Below are 21755 nucleotides of genomic sequence, written 5' to 3'. Positions count from 1 at the left end.
CTGATTTAAAAAAAGAACTATTCAAGTGAAGTTTAGTAGGTGTTTTCGTATTCATTTCTATTGATGAAAGATGTTGTGATTACTTTCCCAGGCCACCAAGTCATTGCTTTCGGACCATATCTTACTAATGTAGAGGTTATTTTACCTGAATTTTCCTTATTCTCTTATCCTAATGTAGAGGTTATACGTTTTTTTTTTTTTGAGACACTATTCTATGTTGTATGGACTTATCCTAAACTTATCATATTTGAATTTATCATAATTTCTTAAATCTAAATTAATGAAGATTATCGGGAGAGAATAGAGCCTTGAAATAATATGAATTTATTATTAGCAATAAATAACCTTCCTGAAGAAACTTATTTGAACTTATGCTCCCTAAAATTATCTTTATCAGCTCTACATTTATTTTAGCTAAACTTAGTAGATTTAAACTAACTGATATAGAGCATAAGCATGCTTGTAGGGTACAAAAAGTCCCCTCATAAATAATAAAGAAATTAGTTTAAGTCAATACAAACTCTCCCAGTTGCACTTTCATGGAATTTTGGGCTTTAAATCCAATTCCGCTCCCTAAATTGCTTAATGTCCATACACTTTACTAAGGCTCTATTTAATTCATTTAATTTTATCAAAATTATTTTGTTTAAACTTATTTTTATATTAGCTTAATTATATTTTGTCTAAACATATTTTATTTGAATTTTCCGAACTTATTTTGTTTGTATTAATTTTTTAACTTATTTGTAACTGAAAAATCTTAACGTAGATGGGGAAGGTAAGGGTATTCCCCTACTCCCAAGCAAATGCAGAAAGTGGACCTCATACTAACGACCTCAAAGTTAAAAAGTGAGTTCTCCACCATCTACACCAAGCTTGTTTGTTATGTAAAATTTAAAGATGCTTATCAAAGAATGAAATAAAAATGATCTTTTCTACATTGTCCTGCACTGAAGAAGCAAGCTCGCTGATATCAAACTAATGAGAAAGCTTTCAATTACAAGTACAATTAACTGCACAACAAACTTCTCCTGCAAATCCAAGGATTCAATATTCATGAATTAGAGATTTGCTATAAATACACAAGCCTTGAGCAACCATGCAAAAGAGAATAAATCAAGGGAGAAAGACAGCAACCTTCACACCAGAAAAGACAGATCATTCACATGTGCAGCTCCAGATCGTAAGTAGCTCGCTAGTTGCAACAAGACACAAAAATACAATAGAACTCAATATAATTATATACACACTCGTTCAAGATTTCCCTTCTACCTTCAATGATCCAAAATTAACATTCGCCAATTGTGCAGCTGCTCTGGCTGCAGCTGAAGCACGCTCTGCTGAGGTAATGGCTACTCTGGCTTTCTCTAAGATGTCAGAAGAATTTAATCCTGTATCCATATTACTGTCACTAACAGAACTTTCCCCTGTGCTATTTTGGTTTGATGCTCTTGTCCCATTGGAACTCAATACAACCCGGTTGCCATTATGACTAGACGTTTGGGGAGCTCGTATACTTGGTTTGTCAGTTGAAATTGGAGGCGTAACAGATTGTGCTACATTAGAAGGCGAAGAATTACGATGCAGCACCTGGATAAGAGGTGCAGAAAGTGAATGATCTACAGGTATTGTCCTCCGACCATCCTGTAAAAGTTGAAGAAAACTGTGTAGTTAGATAGAAATAAAAAAGCATAACAGAAGGATTACTTAAAAAGGTAATAAGTGCGTTCAACTTTGGACAACCCATAGAAAATAAGTGTGCAAGATAATACAGGGCAAAAAGATTGTTATATAGTACTTCTTATTAAAGTGTTCACAAAACTAGCAAATCATGTTGGTTGCTGGTTCAGTGATTACATGTGCATAGACAAAGGAGAGAACTTGACAATCCAAACTTGCTCCTTTTTTTTGTTCCCCCATTTTATTTGGGGAAGTGGGGAAGAGGGTGGCCGACAGAAGAAAAGGGTCAGAGGGCAAAGGATACTCCAATGCTGCTCTAATCACCAACTCACCTCCCTAAGCGTATCATTAACAAATGTTATTTGTAAGAAAGTATCAGATCATAAAAGTGACCATACTTTTTCTTTTACAGTAAGAGAAGCATACATTTGATGCATGGGTCTTTCATAGCACCATCAAGGCATCAATGCTTCTGTACCATCAATATCCACAACTTCAAAACAGTTGAGAAAAATAGTACAGGAGGCTGTTCTTTTTCTTGTTTGCATTGACAATGGCCAAAACGAGTTCATCGCCTAAAAAACTCAGAGAGTATAATCCAAAAGTGCTGAATGATATAAGGAGAAGATGAAATATTCAAGTCATTCCATAATAAATTGATTTCCTTGCATTTAAATGCTGAGTATTGTTGATTCATAGTTTCATACAACAAACTGAACAAAGTAACCGAAGCAATAAAGAGCTCATGGATTTGACTCTCTTTTCTTAAGGTCTCACTTTCATGCTCTGAAGCACCTTTAGGGGGGAATAAGGTTTCCTTGGGAGTTTGATGATAGCAAGAAGGGAGCAATTCTCCAGAAGATGAAGTAAGAATGCAAGTAAATGGAGCTTTCTTAAACCATGTTCGTGTTTGCATATTTTCAAGGAGATCCTACATGAAGAATAAGATGCAGGTCATAAGCACCCCGAATAGTGGTTATAGAGCTTGATTTTGTTTTATATTGAAACAGATACATTAATTGTGCGATGGCAGAAGACCAATCTTTAAACATGCAGCCGCACTTAAGAGAATAACAGACAACATTAGGCAGTTAGGAACCGCAGAACCTATACAAGAGGTTCCGGTTCCGGGTAGTAAAATGGAAAGCCTGTTGCAACAGGTTTCGATTCAGGTTCTCAATTTTTTAAAACCGAAACCTGTAGAATACCCTGTAACCTGATAAAAGTATCACTTAAACCTAAATCATTCATCAATTAAGCCTAATTTTTAATACAAAAAATACAGTTATAAACATATTTATTAAATTTGCTAAACAACTATTTTTGGTTTGTTAATTGCAAGTTGTATGAGTTGTAAATTTATGACCAACCAAAAATTTTTGAAATAATTTTGCAAAAAAGTACGAAATATATAAAAAGACAGTGTAACATAAATTGGAACCGAAACGTTCCCATTTTCTAGGTATCTGCTTAAAACGTCCGATTTTGGTTCTCATTTTGTGGAACCTGTTGCAACAGGTTTCAGTTCCCCAAGAAATTTTATCCTGTTATGCTCACCCCTAGTCAATAAGTCAATAAGAGAGCAGCATCTAATTATAGTGCTCTTGCAACTGATTCTAATAGGCATAATGATGGGGAAAACCGCAAAAGTTCATTGTGTCAGGTCATCAGAGGGAAGATAGAGGTTGAATTATTGATCATTGAGTTTAAAGGATGTGTCTCTTGTAGAACGAAAGAGTATGCGGTGTTGGTGGTCATAGGCAAAGAGCACTTCTGTAAAGGCAAAGAGAAATCACGTGAACTGGGGATCATCAAAGCACGAGAGGCGGTTATCAAAGGGTTTATGTAAAGCTGCACTTGGTATGTGAAGTGACACATGCGTGGCACATGCAAGCGATGCAGCAAAATTATGCAGGAGGTAGCATGTAAAAGTAAGATTTGGAGTGTGTAGACATAAGAGAGACCTTGTTAGGGTGGATTGTTTTGTGAAACATTGTACAAGGACAATCAAAAGAATTACAAAAGGTTTTACAAAATGTGAGAAAAGGAGGAAAATGTAAAAATGGTAATTGCCATCTTTCTATTTTGACGGCAGCAAATGTAGGAAACATCAATACTATATATTAAAAAGCGTTCCTAATCAAGGATACATGTCATGTGTCATCCCTCTCTTCCACCAAGAGGATGCCACGTCATCCAATTAGAAATATGAATGGTATACGTCAATTAAAAAATGATTATGTCAAGAATTGAACTCGGGTCCATTAGAAAATGAATGAGAAGTCATACCATCTTTGCTATCTAATAATTTTGCTTATTTATTCTTCTTAAATATAATTAATATAGACCATGAGAGTGCTTTTTTCCATTTCAGCCAATAGGAAGAGTGGTGTACAAGTGTACCCCTATCATCTCCCCCTTTTATATTTGCTATTTTGTTAAGTAGTACATACTTCAAGCTAAATTCTAGAAGACAAATTACTTTATAGACTAAATCTAAAATGAAAGCATTTAAGATTAATATGTACACAAAGAAAAAGGGTCAAATTCATCTACACAAAATATAATACATGAAAATTATAATACAAGAATATTTAACGTATTCGCCCGTGCTAAACACTAGTTTTTGATTGAAACAATGCACATAATTGGTTTTAGATTAGGGGCAAATATTTATTGTAACTTATTTAGCATGTAATTAATTATATAATTGTTGTCCGGTAAAATGTGTAATCAATTTATAAATTCGCATTAAATGGTTGGATATAATTTAAGAAAATTTTGTTTTCTTATAAAATATTTATTTCCTTCAAAGTGGTTGATCGTTTAATCCCAAAATATTATATTATTTGTGAGGTATTAATATAGTCCCTCCGTTTTTTTATTTTTTTACAAGCTATAGTTAGGATTTTCCACTATTCATATGTCATGATTGACTTAATTGTTTAACCAATATATAATATATAAATATGATAATATAATATGTTGTTGGATTTGTCATAAATTCTACTTTTATAAATTAATTTTTTTTATACTTTTTACTAATCTCTAATTAAAGATATTAATGAACAAAGTTGTGTCTTGGCAAATGTGAAAATCCAACTCTAGCTTATAAAAAAACCCAAAGAGAGTATTATCTAGCAGAAGACGCATTTTTGTTGCGCGCTCTAATAATTGGTAACTGTGCTTGTTAGAGCTCTCGCAGCAGAAATACGGCTTCTACTCTCTCCGTTTCGTGATAATCGCAACACTTTTTTTTTTCATCCATTTCATAATAATTACAACACTTCCTTTTTTGGTAAGGACTCACTACTATTATATTAGTTCTCTCTCCTACCAACCCCACTTACACAACTTTTTTTTTTATTTCTCTCCTACTAACAATTACATATATACCCACCAACTATATATATTACTCCCTCTTTCCCTTAATGATAGTCCCTTTTGGCCAAATTTTAGTCCCAAAACGTTCACCCCATTTGCTTTTTCCAACAACCATTAATATTAAATTATTTACCAAAACTCCCTCCAAATCTCAACAATATTTGTTCAAATTTAGCTTTCCCATATAAATTTTACATTTCCATATACTTTTAATACTTTTTCTCTCTACTTTTTTCCATAGCCATGTAAATTTACCTTTCCAATGTACATTTACTACTACTTATTTAAGTTTCTTAATTCCCATGAAATTTCACCAAAAGGGATTATCATTAAGGGACGGAGGGAGTATAAAATTTCTTTTTTGGTCCGCACCCCATAATTTTCCTAAAACTTTGTGCTCTCCCTACTATTGCGATTATTACGAAACAGAGGGAGTACTAAATAATATGAAAACTAAACCTCATAAATAAATAATATTTGGGATAAACAAACAACCATTATGAAGGAAATAATAAGTGTAAGAAAATAAACTTGATTAAGCTAAACCTTTTATGACGTGAATAATGTTTAAAAATTTATCAACATTACAACCTAAGAATTATATAATAACTTAATGCTAAAAAAAGAATGGCTGAAACTATTTAACTAAACAATGTAACATGTCATTTGCAAAATGTACTCCTTCCATTTTGCTATCATACCCACTTTCCTCTCCTAAAAAGTCTCTCTTTCTCTAAATTTTTAAAGAAACAAATTATATGGTTAATTAGAGCCATATACTCCCATAATTCTTCACCTCGTTCATAATTTGAAAAACGTTCAAATTATAGACGAACAAATTTTAGTTATCCGTATCCGGTTGCACCATTTTGACAATGGTTGCCTACGTACCCTTGACCGGGATCAAACAAATCGTAGATCCACTTATTTCTCTATGTTAATGCCTAACATGAGACAATGTTAAGCAATTCCAAACAATGTTGGAACTTGCTTCTAGACACATCTTTTGTTAACATGTATGCAGGGTTCTCATTTTTATGCACTTTCACAAGAGAAATACTTCCTTTCTCTATGACATCCTATACAAAATGATACCTTACATCTTTATGTTCGGTACGAGCATGATGAACCTAGTTCTTGATTAAGTGAATAGCACTTTAGCTGGCACAATTTAGATTCACACTATCCTAACCACAATGCTTCCTTAACTCCTTCAGCCTAGCTAGGCTTCCTTAACTAGAGCACCATTTATTTTAAACATATAACCGGTACTAGATCTTCTATCTATATCACTAGCATAATCTGACATGTATCTCCACCAAAGCACAAACCTGTGGCAATGGTACCTTTTAAATATCGTAAAATCCATTTCACTGCTTCCCAATGTGCATTACCTGGGTTCGCCATGAACGTACTAACAACACTGACTGCTTGTGAATGGCTAGATGTGTACACACCATGGCATAGATTAAACCGAAAAACTGCACTAGCATAAGGTACATTCTCCATGTATGCCTTATCTTCCGCTATAGTGGGAGACTGTTTACCAAGAGAGCCTAAAGTGTGGTGCCAATGGAGTCACCAATGACTTAGCACTTTTCATCCCAAACCTTTCAATAACCCGCTCAATGTAGCCTTTTTGGCTCAAGAACAATTTTCGGTTTGATCTCTCTTCTAATCTCCATACCTAGTATTTTCTTTGCAACACCCAAAGTCTTTAGTTACAAACTCTACACCAAGTTGACTTTTTAACCTGTTTATCTCCACCTTGTTCTTGCAAGCAATAACCATGTTATCCACATACAATAAGAGAAATATATAATCACCTCCACGAAGTTTGCGAATGTATACACAACAATCATAATTACTTCTAGAATATCCTTGTTTTAACATAAAAGAATCAAATTGCTTATACCACGGTTGCTTCAATTCATAAGGTGATTTCCTCGTACAACAAACCTGATTCTCTTTACCTTCAACCGTAAATCCCTCGGGGTGCGAATGTATAAATATAGATTTCCTCATCCAAATCACCGTGTAAGAAGGTTATCTTCACATCGAGGTGTTTCCAGAGACCTCCATGAGCTACACGACTCAACAACACCTGAATAGAAGTATGTTTTACCACTGGAAAAATATCTCGCTGTAATCAGCACCTTCTTTATATGCAAATCCCTTGGCCACTAACCTAGCCTTATACCTTATTTTATCTAACTTGGAAGGATCCTCTTTTCTTTTATACACCCACTTACAACCGATAACAGTCTTTCCCACGGGCAATGGGACTACCTCTTATGTCCTGTATTTATGAATAGATTGCATTTTTTCATCCATAGCAACCAACAATCTCTCGCTATCCTTATCTTTGATAGCTTGTTTGAAGGTGACCAACTTATCATCCTCCACCGAGAGTGCACCCGTAATGCCTCAGAGGTTTGTTTGCCCAAACTTTTGAACTAATTTATAATTCCACTTTAGCTTAGTGGATGCCAAAGAATCCTATTGCTAATGTTGTAGTAAATGTTTACTTTCCCACTAAATCTCCTCATGATCAAGATCATCCTCCTCCTCATCTTGAGTAACACTAGGATCCACCTAGACTAGACTCTTGGTCTCTAGATGAGTATTTGAAGTCATTCCAACATCACCATCATTTGGAACCACAACTTTCGATAAAGTTACCATAGATCTTTCATCAAAGGTCATATCCCTGCTGATTACAAATTTAGAATCCTCTACACTCCAAAGACAATAAATATGAAACCCTTTTGGATGCCCCAAAAAGATTGCTTTCTTTGCTCTTTCATCAAGCCTGTTATCCTTAACATGATAATAAGTCGTGCATCCAAAGACTCTAAGCCTTTCGTAATTTGCATGTTCCCCTACCCACACCCTATAAGGGGTGTCATCATCTAAATAAGAATGTGGGGATCGATTTACTACCTCCGCTTCATATTACTCGCAACATTTGCCAAAAATAGCCACTTGACATTACTCGAAACAAATATTTTTTGCCTTATTTAGTAAGTTTTTGGCTGCGAAATGACAATTTAACCCTTACTTTTTTTTTTAAACATCCTAATAAAACTATAAATCTGTTCTTATTACATTAAACCCTAAGGTTAATTAATTTCACCTTACTACCAAATTCATTCCCCTCCTCCACCTGCATTCAACATCTTCCTTCATAAGTTTTCTCTCTCTTCCTTCATAATTCAACATCTACATTCAACCACCAGCTTCAATGGCAACCACCACCACCATTACCACCGATCACCACCACCACCATCTTCAATGACAACCACCACCTTCATCGCCACCTCTGTTTTCTCTTTCTTCCTTTGTTTTTTGTTTCCTCATTGCCGATGAAACCCAAATTCGAAGGTTTTATAGTCAAATTTAACCGTCAAAACTTTAGAACTAGAGTTTCGATGGTTAAATTCGACTAATTATAGCTTGAATTGATGATAGAGAAGGGTTTGTGGGTTCGTGGTTGGTTTGTTCGTGGTTGTTGGGTTCGTGGGTGCGGTGGCATCATGGGTTCGTTGGTTTGATTGAGGGTTTGGTTTTGGTTTTGATTATGGGTTTGGTTTTGGTTTCTATTGTGGGTTTGATTGGGGTTCTGGGTTCGATTGCTAGTTTTGGGTTTTGATTGTGTAGGGTGGTACGGTGGGTTGCTGCAGCTGGGTTTGGGTTTTGCTGGGTTCGTGGGTGGTGCTATTGGGTTCGTGGGTGGTGGTGGTGGGTGGTGGTGGCGGTGTCGGTGGTGGTAGGTCATTTAATTTAATTAAGGTTGAATTTGTTTTTTTCTTTTTTTTTTTGGTTTGGATTGATAGTTAAGCATATACCCTTATTTTTCAATAATCATGCTTTCAATCTTTTGCCTAAGAGTCCACGCGAACCCCCTTTGTTGCGAGTAATCTGAAGCAGAGGTAGTATTATATAACAAGTTGTAGCAATCAACTCTGCCTACCATTTTTTGCCTAATCTAGAATTAGAGCTCATACACCTTGCTTTCTCAAGTAGTGTACGATTCGGTGTATTCGTGAATCCATTATGTAGTGGTGTGTCTCTGATTGTCCAACGTCTTACAATGTCGTCCTCATGACAAAACTCCTTGAAAGCTCCCTCTGTGTATTCGATATGATTATCAAACCGTACAGTTTTTAGCTTTCGACCTCTTCTGTTCTCAAACCATTGCTCTCCATCACTTGAAAATGAAAATGTCGAATACCTCATTTTTATGGTTAAGAAAATAAATCCAAGCATATCAAGAATGATCATCAACAAATGTAACGAAGTACCTAAAACCACCTTTGGAAGCAACTTTAGCCGAGCCCAAATATCTGTATGCCCAGTCTAATAAACATCTGCTTTTATGCTTGCTTTTATGCTTGCTTGTAGAGAACTTAATCCCAACGTTACACGAAACGTGGGACATTTTGGAACGTGGAACGGGAACGCGGAACATAGGCTAAAGAGTTCCCGAAACGTATGACTGTAGAGTTCCCGATTTTTTTTTTTAATTAGAGTTCTTTTTTTATTTTATTTTTTTATTAGACTTTTAAATTTATTATATGCTTTCTTTGGACTTTACAGCTATCCATGCGTATCCTTTTCTCAATACAGGGAACCAAACTTTTTAAAGTATTAGAAAAAAAATAAAAATATACACACTACTATTCGGTAAATACTAGGAAGCAGGCACTAAAGTATTAAATAAAATAATAATATAGTGAAAAGATAGAAAAGGAAGGGTCCACCATTTAAAAAAGAAAAAAAAGGTTAAGATGTATTATCAGCCGTCAATTTACTTCTTCCTTCTACACACTAGTTTCTTCATTTTCCCCATTAATGGAAACTTGAAGCTTTAAACCTTAAATTAAACCTAAAAAACCCAAGAAAATAGAAGATTCTTTCACTACAAATGGGTACTCCATCATCGCGAACCACCACGAACCGGGACAAGTAAGTTCCGCGTTTCGGGACACGTGTCCTGGTTCGCGAAACGTGTCATCGTCCTGCGTTCCGTGTATCAAGGCTTTATCCTGTGTGCTTTTCCATACACACAATGCTCACATAATTCCATTTGTGGCTTTTTCATGTTCTTCAACAAACCTTGTCCACTAAGTAATGATCGACCCTTTTAAGGCACATGTGCCATATACTCTCGCATACTGTATTACTGTTTGGTCTTTACTTCCACCGATTTCAACTGCTAAATCACAGCTGTCCCCAAGAGAGGATAAAGATTACCATGATGAATCCCCTTCACCACTACCAAGGAACAATGAACAACTTTTAAAACTCTATTCTCCAAGACTATTTTGCAACCATTTTTCTCTAATAACCCAAGAGAAATCAAGTTCTTCCGCAAATCTGGGATGTGTCTCACATCCTTTAAGGTTATGATTGTTCCGTCATGCATTTTAACTCGGATAGTACCTAATCCCACGGTCTTACAAGCATGATCATTTCCCATCAAAACAATACCACCATCTTAACTCTGATAAGTTGTAAACCACTTCCTGTTTGGGCACATATGGTGAGATGCACACGAATTAAGCATCCATTTACTAGATATCTCATTGCATTTGAGTATCAATAATCATCCTCATCATTTAAGACATAACTAGCTTCTTGTTTTTTAGGTTGTTTTCCTTTGGAATTGTCATTGTTCTTGAATATTACCCTCTTATTTGGGCAATTAGGTTTAAAATGACCAAGCTCACCACAATTGAAACATGACCACTCTACAAAAGGTCTAGATTTTGATCTAAACTTTCCTCCCTTGCCTCACCCTCTTTCATTAGTCCTTCCTCTATTTTTGTTTGTTGTATTCTCTTCCATTACGAGAAATCATTCCACCTGTAGCAACCTTTTGAAGGTCATCCGCTAAAAGGGACGTTCTAGTATCATCCATGGTTAGAGTATCACCCACAAGTATCAATGTTTGAACTAGGTTTTCATAGGACTTCGGCAATGAAAGTAATAGCTTCAGTGCTCGGTCTTCCTCATCTACCTTCACAAAGTTTGATAGGTGTCTTCTTCCATCTTGCATATATACAATTTGGATTTAAGTAGATCTTATTTGTTAGAGTTTTCGTCATGAAATTTGTTTCTAACTTTGACCACACGTTGGCGGATGTTGCTTCTTCATTTACCAAGAATGCAACATCCCTATAGCCGCTCGTGATTCAAGGTCTAACTCTTCCCAATCCCCATCCTTCATGTCCTCGGTATTTGTTCTTTTCCCGTTAATGCCTTATGCAACTTTTGTGATATAAGCAAATTTTTAATTTGCATCCTCTAAAAAAAAAAATCATTTTTCCTATTGAATTTTTCACTTTCATATTTTCCAACTTTTACAATTCCATTAATAGATGCCATTATAATTATTTTTAAAATAAAAAAATTTTAGCACTTAAGATTTTGATGTTGGCTCTTATACCAATCAATTATTAGAGCTATGGCAACGGAAATATGGTTTCTACTAGATAATATGAAAACAATAACTTACAAATAAATAATATTTTGAGATAAACAAACGACCACTATGATAGAAATAATAAATGTAAGAAAATAAACTTTCTTAAAATAAACCTTATATGACGTGAATAATGTTTGAATAATTTATCAATATTACAACCTAAGCATAATATAATAACTTTATGCTAAAAAAAAAAAAGAATGGCCGAAACTATTCAACTAAACAAACAACACAACATGTTGTTTGCAAAATGTACTCCTTCCATTTGCTATCATACCCATTTTCATCTCCTAAAAAGTCTCTCTTTCTCTCAATTTTTAGAGAAACAAATTATATGGTTAACTATAGCCATATAGCCATATACTCCCACAGAGCCAACACCAAAATCTCAAGTAGTAAAATCTTTTGATTAAGTAAATATAATGACTTTTACTAGTGGAACAATAACAGTTAAGAAATAAGAATTTGAAGATTTAATAGGAAAAATTATTTTTCAATGTAAATACTACCTCCGTTGCTTTTTATTTACACCAAAGAGGTGGATACGGTTTCCTAGGTAAAAAAATTGTAAGGGGTGCTTAGTAAAATAAAGGGTACATGATTAAGTAGAGAGACTAGAGAGAGAGCGGGGATGATTAATAATACACTATATCACCACCAACACCCATCTCGACACCACCAACACCTCCTGAAACCACACCATCCGACCACCACCAACTGTCCGACATCCCACCAGCCCACCTATACTAACTATCCGACACCCCACCAAAACGCACATCACTAATGCCCTAAACCCCACCAAAACCCACACCACTAACGCTCTAAACCCCACCAAACACCCGACATCTCACCAACTCACCACCATGGCACCACCAACTACCAAACCCCCCCTCTCATTCCACCAGCTCACCACTACGGCACCACCAATTAACCGACCACCCTCCTTATCCCACCAGCTCACCACCACCAAATATTCAAAACCCCACCAACACCAACACCCTCCCAACAACTCAAAATCAAATCAACCCTCCTCGAAATCACCTCACAACCACCTAGAAAAATCCACCATCATGAATTACACCCCCATCCATCAAAAAAACCAACCCTAAAAAATAAACAAAAATTAAAAATGCAAATTATTACCTTTTCTCATCATCAATTAGGGCTTTAGTTGGTCGAATTCAACCCTGAAAATTGTAGATCTACAATTTTCATGTTCCAAGTTGAGCTTTAATGGTAGTGATGAAACAAAAGAGAAGGAAGAGAAAGAAGGGAGCATTGCTCGGCAAGGAGAAGGTGGGCGGCGAAGGTCATCCATGGCAGAAGGAGGAGAGAGAGTGAAATGGAATTTTGTTTGGGGTGGTGAATGGAGTTCCTCTTTCTTTCTTTATCCATGGCAGTGGATGCTTGGCACTGAGATCGAAAAGGTGAGCATGCAAGTTCAAGGAGATTATATGTGGTGGTCAGAGGAGACCAGTGGTGGTGGTCAGAGAAGACTGGTGGTGGTTGGAGGAGATGAAAAAAGAGAGATGAAATCTTGATGAGAAGTAAAATGATGATTATGTTACTGAAATTGTTTGAGGGTAAATCAAGTAGGAATCATTAGTTAATTTAAGTTAGTTAATAATTTAATAACTTTTGATTTAATGCATTAATTGAAGTTAGGAAAGATTAAGTAAGGGTATGTTGTAATTTTATTTAAAAAATTTACCTTTTTTTTTAGGGAAATAAAAAAAAAATTACTTAAAAAGGCTTGTAGCTTCCATATTTAGTATATGTTGCAACTAAAAAGTAATAGAGGAAGTAAAAAAATTAGCTTATTTCACAAAAGTTGCATAAAGCATTAGCTAGAATAGAACAAAAACCCAAGGATATGAAGGAGGAGGATGGGGAAGAATTAGATCTTCAAGAGCATCCACAATCCTATGTCTTAGAGGGAAATTGCTTACTTGTTTAACAAAGAAGCCATGGTGTGAGGCAAAGTTAGAGTACAATTTCTTGACTAAAACTCTAACAAATCGAATCTAAATAAATCTCAGATCGTACACATGCAAAATGGAGGAAGGCATCGCAATCCGGAAACATCACACCATATATGCCCAAATAGGAAATGGTTTATAACTTACCAAAGTTTGGATGGTGGCACTGCTTTAATGGGAAATGATCATGCTAGTAAAACAATAGGATTATTAGGTACTACCTAAAGGAAGATGCATGATGAAATAATAATAATGTTGAAGGATGTAAGAGAAATTGCAAGAAAAATCATATTTATCAACTTATTAGAGAAAAATGGATGCAAAATATTCTTAGCAAACGGTGTTTTAAAAATATCCTTGGTAATGATAATAAAGATTTGTCACAGTAATCTTTATCCTCTTTTGGGGACACTATTACATGTGATTTAGCTGTTGGAATCAGTAGAAATAAAGACCAAACAAAAAAGATATGGCATGTCACCTTTGGGCATAGAAAAGGTTTTATCAATGCTTAGTGGTCATGGTTTATACAGAACATGAAGAAGCCACAATTAGGCATAAATCACAGGGTGAAATTTTCTACAAGTAAGCACAAAAGTAGAGAGATATTAAAGTGTGCATCCGAAAGTTGGGGTTAGGCTAAATTTGCTTCTAAGGGTGGTTCCGGATTATTTTGTTACTTTTGTTGACAATTATTATAGGTATGCTTGGATTTATTTTCTTAAGCATAAGACCAAGGTATTCAATACTTTTAAGCAGTAGAGAGCAATGGTTGAGAACACTACAAGTCGAAAGATAAACTTGTATAATCTGATAATAGTACAAAATACACCAAGGGAGCTTTCAAAGAAATTTGTTATAAGAAATGCATTTGAGACAATGAACAATCAAAAACACATCTCAATAAAATGGAGTGGCAAAAAGACTGAATCATACATTACTTAAGAAGGCAAGGTGTATGTACTCTAATTGAATGGTGGGTACAGTCAATTGCTACAACTTGTAATATAGCGGATCAATACCCACATTCTTATTTAGATGGAGACGCACCTTATCGATGTGGAGATTCACCGTTAAGTCTTTAGGTGCTCAACTTATTATCATGTCAAGGATAACAAGCTTGATAAAAGAGCCAAGAAAGCAATATTTATAGGGTATTAAGAAAGGGTTCAAGGCTATCGTCTTTGAAGTATATAGTATTCTAAATTCTTAATACACAGAGATGTGGCCTTTGATGAAAGATCTATGGTAGCTTTATCTAAACCTATGGTACTTAACAACATTGATGTTGGAAACACTTCAAACATTATTATTTTTAAATTTATTTATTATGAATTTTTAAAGTTTTTTTTACAAAAAATTAACATTCTTAACTGTCTGGAAGATTCATAAGGGGTTGCTGTTGGATAAGCTTAGATTATCCCGAGAATTGGAAACACAAGAAAAGTCTTTACAAGATGTGCGTTAGTTGGATGACGTTGTTCCAGTACTAACCCTAGACCACATGATCCAGACTTGGTCAATGATCATATGAGGAGGCCAGTTGCAATCTAGAGTCAGGAACTTATGTCTAACTGTCCTGCTGAGTATGTAAACAGCTTCAGACAGATGTAGCTATGTCTTCTGCAGTGGTCAGCTGGTCACTCAATCCTTGCAACAGCTTGGCAATGCTGTTCTTGGCAGCAAGGAGGCAAATGAATGTGTGCAAACCTATTAAAAGATGGAGTTGAATATAATTTAACCAACATTCTAACGAAAGATACCTAAACCTGCCATCCCAGGTTTACTATAGGAATAAGAATAAGAATATAGAGCAAAAGATACTGAAGTCTACTGCTAATATATGGAGGGTCCTACGTTTAGAAGGGTTTTCATAAAAATTCTTGATTTATTTTCATACTTGAATGTCAAATGCGCAACTTCCAGTCCTCAGACTTTTCTGTTGATAACTTTTGTGAAAGATGGATCTTCATTGTCACTTTTCTCTAGATAACTTTTGTGAACACTTTTTGTCCTCAGACAGCACTCTCACCTTTCTATTACAATTAGATCTGGTTTGATGCACTAATTTAGCGACAAACAGTAACTCACGTAAGAGGGAGTTCCAAACAGAAACAATAGCAAGTCCACTTTATCCAATGCCTAAGCCCAAGTCCCCCTTTCAAAATACTAGATTTTCTCATAAAATTGCATCATTTAGGCATAGAGCCAATAGATGATAAGCAAGAAGTGCAACAAAACTATAAGTGCAGAAGAAACGACAAGAAAGGAAAGAAAACACACCAGGAGATCGTCATGTTTCTTCTGGAATTCTACTTCAGTTTCTGAAGAGTCCCAGTTGACATTAAACTCTTTTGCAATTTCCTTCAGCAGCTTGAGTTTTAATTGTCCAGATGGAGCGTTAACAGAAAGTTTCTCAATTATCTACAACGGAAAGGCCAAAGAATCCAAAGGTGAAACATAAGTTCTAGAACAGGAACATTGGAACATCTGCCACATAACCATCAAGAAAAATTGTAATGCAGAGACAAGAATTTCTCAACTGTACGGTTAACACTAGTATCAGGCCGGAGTTCAGAGACAGCTGAAATAAATTCCTTTCCATATTTTGAAGTGAACAAGTTTTTAACTTGCAGGAGGTCTGGCAAATCGGAGCACCTGGGAGCTGCAAAAATTATGCTTGCTATAGCCTCCTGCAACTCTGAAGGACATTGTCTACAACCCATATTTGCAATTATAAGTACTTCTAATACTCTAATAGGCAATAGTTAATGCTACACAAATCTTTCTTTCTATAAATGAGATAAGTTAATGTAAGGATCAGAAGCACATAAAAAGAAAATTTAGAGTTTTCTCAATGATGCTCTAAAACATGCACACAGATCTTCAATGGATGTAATGTTAAATACCTCGGAATAGAGGAGAACAAGGAGTCTTTCTCTAAAGAAATGCGTTGAGACTGAGTGATTCAATTGATGACGAAGAAAGAAAATTCTTAATTCGAATTTCCACTTTAACGACAAAAATAAGATTAATCAAATTCAATAGTGATCATTTATCAAAGAATGACTGATTATCGACTAAATGAACAACCGGGAGCAATGTACTTACGATACTTAGTTGACATTCATACATAGAAAGTATCAAATCAAATTCAATAGTGATCATTTATCAAAGAATGACTGATTATCGACTAAATGAACAACCGGGAGCAATGACTTACGATACTTAGTTGACATTCATACATAGAAAGTATCAAAAAAATTATGAGTTTGATACAACTTGTTTAAAAGAAAGACGAGTATTCCTTCTCATTATTGGACAATCATTTATTAACAAACCTCGATTTTCTGGTTGGAACAACTCAACAGATGTTTTCCAACGTCCTAAGGGTAGAAATTTAACTTATTAAAAGAAAGAACGACATAGGTAGGATGAGTGCTCTACTATTTCTACTTCCCTAACGGGTTAGGGCTTAGGGTGAGCGACAAAAGTTAGAAAGAGAAGGTCATGGCAAAAATAGTTGTTTATCATTATCATAGATATTAACTGCAAGTACAGTGATGTATGAAGTATAGTCAAGAATCCTTTGAGAACAGTCAAGAAACAATTGATAAGATAGAGCCTATTTTCATTTGTTAATCCAAAAACTATCCATCAAGCATAAAAAAAAAAAAAAAAAAAAAAAAAATCAAAATAAAAAAAAAAAAAAAAAAATGATGGGATATCTTAGGTGAATTACCTCTGACTTTCAAGAACGGGCACACGTGCAAGAACAAATTCACAGAACATTTCCAAAATCTCATATGCCTCCCTTATGTTTTGTTCTCGTATAACATGCTCCACCTTAGGAAAGAAAGGACATCATTGAGACTATAACATCTCAAATAGTTTGCATTAATCTAGGAAGAATAGGATAATACAAGCAGGAGCAATTACCCGGATTCTGGCAATGGCCTCTTGGCCAGTCAGCAAAAACTGGGCTATCTCCTTGCGCATCTGCTTGAGTTGGGCATCTCTTCTATTTTGCAGCAATTTGATACGGGAGATTGCCAAATTTAAGCATGTTTTGCTACAAAATAGATATCAGCATAGTCATTGATCAACATTGATAATACTAAAAACACACTCAGTTAAAGAAATTGCAATTATACAATTATAAAGTCTATTATATTGACTGGATGCCAGAAAATACTTCCACAAATCCATTCACTTCCAACAGTTTAATGAAGGGTAGAACACTAGAAACCTTAAAAAAAAAATTAAAAAAAAATAAAAAAAATAAAAAATTAAACAAGTTGGATTTTTCATAAAATAAACACAAGTGTCGACAAATACATCACAAGTAAAACCCTTATTCTGGGTGCATTTCAGTAACTTGAAAACATCTCACAAGAGTCACAACTGTTACATCAAATCTGGCATGTCCTTAAATCTATAATCTTTGTAAAAGACCAATCAGGACACAACTTCCCCAGCCTCCCCACCCCCCCTGCCCCAGGCCCCAACTATAGGACTCTGTATCTAAAAATTTGCTACATATGCATCAAAGATAAAATATGTTATTGAATAAGAAAATGACGGCCCATAACGAGTGGCAAAGGAGGTAATAAACTGAGTTTCAAAATCAAAGCTCCTCTAATTACTATCTATTCTTCACCCTCCCTTACTACCCCCTTGGTAGCTAAAAGTATACAAGTAATGCCAATATTAAGTTTGGGCCATGTACTAATGTGCAAATTTCTGAAAGGCCTTTGGCACTAAGTTACAGTACATTTAAATGGAAAGACATATTAATCCCTCCCTTTTTTTTAATCATCTTAGTTCTTACTTTCTGGTTAGGTGTGTTCTAAATTAATCTTCCTACAATTTCAGAATTGCTTTATTCTTTGCATGGCAAAGAAAATTCTCCCTTTTGCCTTTTCTCACCCAACAACCACATGAATACACTTATACTATTTAATAATATTTATGTCTCTAAACAACTTTCTCTTTCCAACCTTGAAAGTAGAAATGAGACCCACTTTTCACTAACTTTCTCCTTTACCTCGTTTCTATTGCTGCAATTTAAGGGACGATTAAAAAAAAAAGAACAAAGGGAATAATAGTTATAATAATTATCAATCGATATATTTTCAGGATATAAATAAAAAGATAGCAAACCCTATGCTCATCGTTACATTTATCAATCTACAGAATGGAGGGAGTACTGTAAAATGAGCAGATAAATATAAAGGTAGCAGAAAGCATTACATTTATCAATCTAAATATTAATAATAAGCCACACATTGTTTAGTTGACACACCTCTAGGATGGAGGGGAAAAAAAAAAAAGCATTATCTAATAATCCACTTTTCAAATGTGTACAAATAGCAAGATTGGATGTGATATATAATTTCTCCATTTTTTTATGTATAACACACCCCTGGGCACGCATTTTAAGGAAGATATTGTAGGGGGTAAACGGACATATTATTTAAAATAACCCTACTACTGATTAGAAAGGATCAGGTCATTAAGGTTTAAATTAGTTCAATTAATATGTCCATTTCCACTCAATTCTCTTCATTAAATTACGAGCCCATGTGGTGAGAAAATTAGCAATCTCGATATCATACTAAATATAAATGAAACCAACAAAAGGAGATAAAAAAAGTAATCTCGATATCATAACTAAATTCTACTTAGATCACTTTAAAGGAATATAATCTTTATCCTAGTTCTTCCTTGCTCTATCCTTCACATAAGCATTTTTCTGATATCTTTTTACCTCTCCTCTTCCATTATTTCTCCCACATCAAAGAAATAAAAAAAAAAAGTCATACAGAAATCAGTCCCTGCATCTCAGAAACTTCTCCCAATGAATGGAAATAACTGTTCTCCGAATAGTGTGATCAGAATTTGAACCAGCAATTTGCTAATCAAAGTGATGGTGGAAACAAAAGTCACTTCAGAAATCAGAGTTACCTTAACTGCACTTTATCCTTCTCCAATCAAGACATACAACATCAATAAATTTCACAAGACATTGTCATCACATCATAGCAAAATATAGTCATTACGGATTCCTTTCGCATAGAAGTACAGAACCAATGTTTCTGAGGTCCCTATCTACGGTACAAAGGAGTAATGAAATCTAGCCTTGTGATGGAAAATATTCATCAATTAATCCCTAATTGAAAGGCATATACCACATTTGTCAAGTGTAACTTCAGTGATCATACCCAAACGACAGGCTTTACGAGTCATCAACGTTGAAAATTTCCTCCTAAAAACAGTATGTCCATTTTCAAAATAATTTTACTTCATCAAAATATGATTACATTATCAAACTGAAATTAGAAAATCGCGATCTTTCATGAATAAGTAATCCAATTTTCTAATTAGTAGCAACAGCAGTAATCACAGCATACAGTCTAAGACAATTATACAGAAAGCAAAGAATAAACACCCGCAACACACCAATTCAAATATCAAATTATTAACTAAAATTCAAATCAATAAGAACTAGTAGGAGCACTCTACATCAAAATCAGGATGAAATTTTATTAGAAAAAAATTACAAAAAAAAAAAAGTTATTGAAAGAATCTAGCAACAATTGAAATACAAAAGCATAATTTGGTGAATAAAAGAAGGGTGAGTAATCAACTTACCATCTCGTGCCGAGAACACCCCGATTGAAGAGCTGATTCAAGACTGACATTGAATCAAAATCAGAAATAGTACAAACCCTTTCGAAATTTAGGAAAGTTTTGTTTTTTGCTAATCTTATTGCAAAATTTGTGGGTGGATTAGTTGAATTTTGATTGAAGAGGTGATTAGCAATAACCACCAATTCAATGCCGAGGGATTGGCCGGAGCCGGAGTACCAACTCAATTTTCCAAGCTAATCTCCTAATTAACAAAAGAATGGGTGTTTATTCCATTTTTGGTTTGGTTTTCAGTTTAATTCATTCCAACCCAAAATATAATCAATAACTATACAATAAAAGACACACCATCAATGACACGTATCATTTTCTGGTGTGTCACACAAAAAACAAAAAATTATTTAGGAAACAAATTTTATATATAAATAGAAGATTAAAAAGATTTAATGTATCCTTCCACTGTATATATTGATACCATAAGCTAAAGTTAAAAAACTGAAAATCTAATTCTTAACATAACTTGTGACATAGATAGTATATATACTACTCTTACCATTTTTACAACAAGGATTATTTTTTTTAAAATATTTTTGTATTTAATTATATTTGAAAAGCTTGCTAGGAAAGATATGAATTTTTTTCTAAGCCAGTTGATTATTGAAAAGAAAAATAAATACCGCGTAAGAGGGAATGGATTAATAGTGTATAAAAAGTAAATCTATTAACGAATTAGATACATAGTTGTAAGATATTCATTTGATTAAAAGAAGAAATGAATTAAATTAGTTAGTGAAATATATATAAATATACATATATGTGTATTTTAAATTTTCTATTTTGCTAATAATAAACTCTTTCATAATTAATTCATTTACAAAGTAGTAACTTAAATAGATTTTTTTTGTATAATTTAATATAGTGTTAATAATTATAGAGTAGTTATTGAAAATTACCGTGCATGGCACGGGACCTAACCTAGTTTGGTTATAAAAAATTAGACAAACTTTTAAATAACCGTTTTTTCACGAAACATCACTGAGTTTTAACAAAATTCACCAAATACCATCAACTTTTTTCAAATTCACCAAATACCAATTTATACACATTATCACACAATGCCTATTTTCTTAACGGACGTTATCTTGCTGTTTGTGTAATTTTACAAATTTGCCCTTACTTCTTTAGTGGCGTCATTTAAAGCATTGACTCTTCCAAAAAAGCACAGTACACTTCGAAAAAACTGACCCTTGCCTTCATCTCCTCCATTAGCGCACTCTCTGTTCTTCAGCAGCACACTTAAACCCTTAAAATGGATCAAAAAGCTTCAATCTTTTGAAGATTTAAGGCATACTTGGAGGAGAAAAGTAGTTTGGCGCTTTAAATTGAACTGGAATCGCAAGATCACGTCGGTAGCCGGAGGTTTTGGTGATTGTGACTAAAATTCCAACCAACTCATGAACTGGGCTATTCGAAGCTTAAACAAGGTAAAATGTTGTAAATCGATCTTCATTTCGAGTGGTGATTTTGTGCTTTTTTTTTTTTTTTTTTTTTTTTTTTTTTGCAAAATTGAG

General features: G+C 34.4%; 1 protein-coding gene across 1 annotated transcript; it reads right to left on the bottom strand.

Moving 5' to 3' along the window:
• Nucleotides 1-915: 915 nt before the first annotated feature.
• Nucleotides 916-20492, bottom strand: LOC110691198 (IST1 homolog). Its single transcript, XM_021868112.1, has 6 exons — nt 20188-20492; nt 17473-17605; nt 17276-17379; nt 16077-16248; nt 15817-15957; nt 916-1644 (listed from the first exon to the last, which is right to left on the bottom strand). Exons 1-6 carry the CDS (start codon nt 20235-20237, stop codon nt 1255-1257), a joined length of 990 nt encoding a protein of 329 aa, XP_021723804.1. The 5' UTR covers nt 20238-20492; the 3' UTR covers nt 916-1254.
• Between the last annotated feature and the right edge of the window lie 1263 nt (nt 20493-21755).

The sequence above is a fragment of the Chenopodium quinoa genome, unplaced genomic scaffold (genome assembly GCF_001683475.1).
Source record: "Chenopodium quinoa cultivar QQ74 unplaced genomic scaffold, ASM168347v1, whole genome shotgun sequence".
Classification (NCBI taxonomy): Eukaryota; Viridiplantae; Streptophyta; class Magnoliopsida; order Caryophyllales; family Amaranthaceae; genus Chenopodium; species Chenopodium quinoa.
The sequence above is the reverse complement of the archived record's forward strand: the minus strand, read 5'-3'. Positions and strand labels throughout refer to the sequence as shown.